Source organism: Mytilus trossulus, chromosome 1 (assembly GCF_036588685.1).
Source record: "Mytilus trossulus isolate FHL-02 chromosome 1, PNRI_Mtr1.1.1.hap1, whole genome shotgun sequence".
Classification (NCBI taxonomy): domain Eukaryota; kingdom Metazoa; phylum Mollusca; class Bivalvia; order Mytilida; family Mytilidae; genus Mytilus; species Mytilus trossulus.
The window spans coordinates 111,720,514-111,722,661 of NC_086373.1; the positions used below are offsets into that span (position 1 = coordinate 111,720,514).

At 33.5% G+C, this 2,148-nt stretch overlaps 1 protein-coding gene across 1 annotated transcript; it reads left to right on the forward strand.

The window, feature by feature from the left end:
• Positions 1-515: 515 nt before the first annotated feature.
• LOC134705960 (uncharacterized) lies at positions 516-1,355 on the forward strand. The gene has a single exon (XM_063564676.1). The coding sequence runs from the start codon at positions 516-518 to the stop codon at positions 1,353-1,355; it is 840 nt and encodes a 279-aa protein (XP_063420746.1).
• Positions 1,356-2,148: the final 793 nt, after the last annotated feature.

Here is a 2,148-nt window from a genome sequence, read left to right on the forward strand (position 1 = left end):
AGTTCAACATTTAATATCAGGATTACATATTTTGTTCGTTCACTGAAAGTCATAGATGTTCTATATGTTGCTTAGTCTTTAGTTTTCTATGTTGTGTATTGTGTTCTTTTTTGACTGTTTGTCTTTTTCGTTTTTAGCTAGGGCATATTGTCAGTTTGTTTTCGATCTAAGAGTTGGATTGTCAAAGTGGTTAAAGATAATGTGTCTGTCTACTAGTATCTGATTCATTTTAGACTTTTATCATAGTTGCCACATAATTTCATACGAGTAACTGTTATACAAGGTATAGATCAGTTGTATGTGTTGTATATATATATTTACTTATTGAAATGTAAAATATATGCCTGTCTGGAATGGAAACTCGTAGTTGAACTAATTCTTATAAATCTTTGGGAAACCAATATCAAATGAAATCATAAATAGTATAAGAATCGTGACATATCAACTTGTGGACGCCTGTTTGATGGTGTTTTGAAATTGATTGGTTATTTGCAATTTTCTTCTCTTGACAGACAATGGAAAAAAGTGCATCAAAAATTGTTACATCTTATAAAGCAAGTTTCTTCCGTCAGATACCTAGCACAGTGGCTGGGGATCAGCTAGTAACTGGAATACGTGGCATGGTCATTTTTGAAGATGGACGATTGATAATTATAGACAACAAAAACAGATGCCTTAAAATATTTTCCCCACCATGGTACGACTTTGTTCTTCGACATTCGTTCAGTGACGAACCACGAGGAGTATCTATTTCTGGAAAAGACGAAGTTGCTATTACCTTTCCAGATAAACGAGAAGTTCGTCGATTTATTATCAATAAAGAAAACAAGATTTCTTCTCTGAAAACGTTTACAGTGAGAGAAAAGCCATTTAGTATCTCTCACAGCAAGGACACTTTTGCCATTGAAATGGGAGAGGGAATCGATGGATGTGTAATTATAACCGATATGGTTGGAACATTAATACACTTAATTTCTGGAATCAGGAGAAATTTTGGCCAGTTCAATGGAAATACTATTCGTTTAACTCATGAACATAAAACATCTACTGTCTATGTAGTCGATCTGCAAACTGAATGTATTCATTCGTTGAATTATGATGGCAATGTAAGATGGACAGTTAAAGTCAATAGTCCAAGGGGTATCGATGTATGTGAAGATATATTATTCATCGCCACTAAATCTGATAATTCGATAATTCAAATGAGAGCAGATGATGGCACTTACACCCCTCTTTTGACAAACAAAGATGATATTAATCAGCCAAGGTTTATATGTCATCAACTGCAGGCAAAGAAACTTGCTGTAGAAGTTGGGGGTAACATTGTGAATGTGTACCAATGCTCGAAAAAATGAAATGTACAATAACTGTAACCAATGTTCGCCAGAAATAAAGTCAACTCAAATCATTTTTAAAAATGAAAGACTAGAAGACGTGCATATGTTCCGGACCATATGAGTATCTGGACCATACGCGTATGGTCATGACCATATGGGTATATACTCATATGGTCCGACCATACGCGTATGGTCGGACCGTACGCGTATGGTTGGGGTAATCAACACGTATACTTTTTAACTCTTCATTAGGTGTGACCCTTCTGGTTGTTACGTCACTAAAATGTCAATTTATTATATATCAAAAAAAATATAAAAAAAACAGTTTCGCACAGTTAATATTACTTACTATTTGTAAGTACAATTATAAGAAGATGTCAAAATCAAATGAAAATTTTGTAAAAGGAATTTTATTGTTTAAAGTTAGTGACATCACCGGCAAGGATCATGATATTTTTTTAAGATCATGATATTTTTAAAGACATTTTTGATAAGTAAAATATTAAAAGTCTATGTGTTCATTGTCACTGAACTAGTATATATTTGTTTAGGGGTCTGCTGAAGGACGCCTCCGGGTGCGGGAATTTCTCGTTACATTGAAGACCTGTTGGTGACCTTCTGCTGTTGTTTTTTCTATGGTCGGGTTGTTGTCTCTTTGATACATTCACCATTTCCATTCTCAATTTTATTCTTTATTATTTTCTAATCTTTATTTCTATACTTATATTTTAATCTTAATTATAAGACCGGTAAAATAGCATTTAAGAGCCATGAAATTGCTGCTGCCTTTATTTAATTTGATCTGTGATAT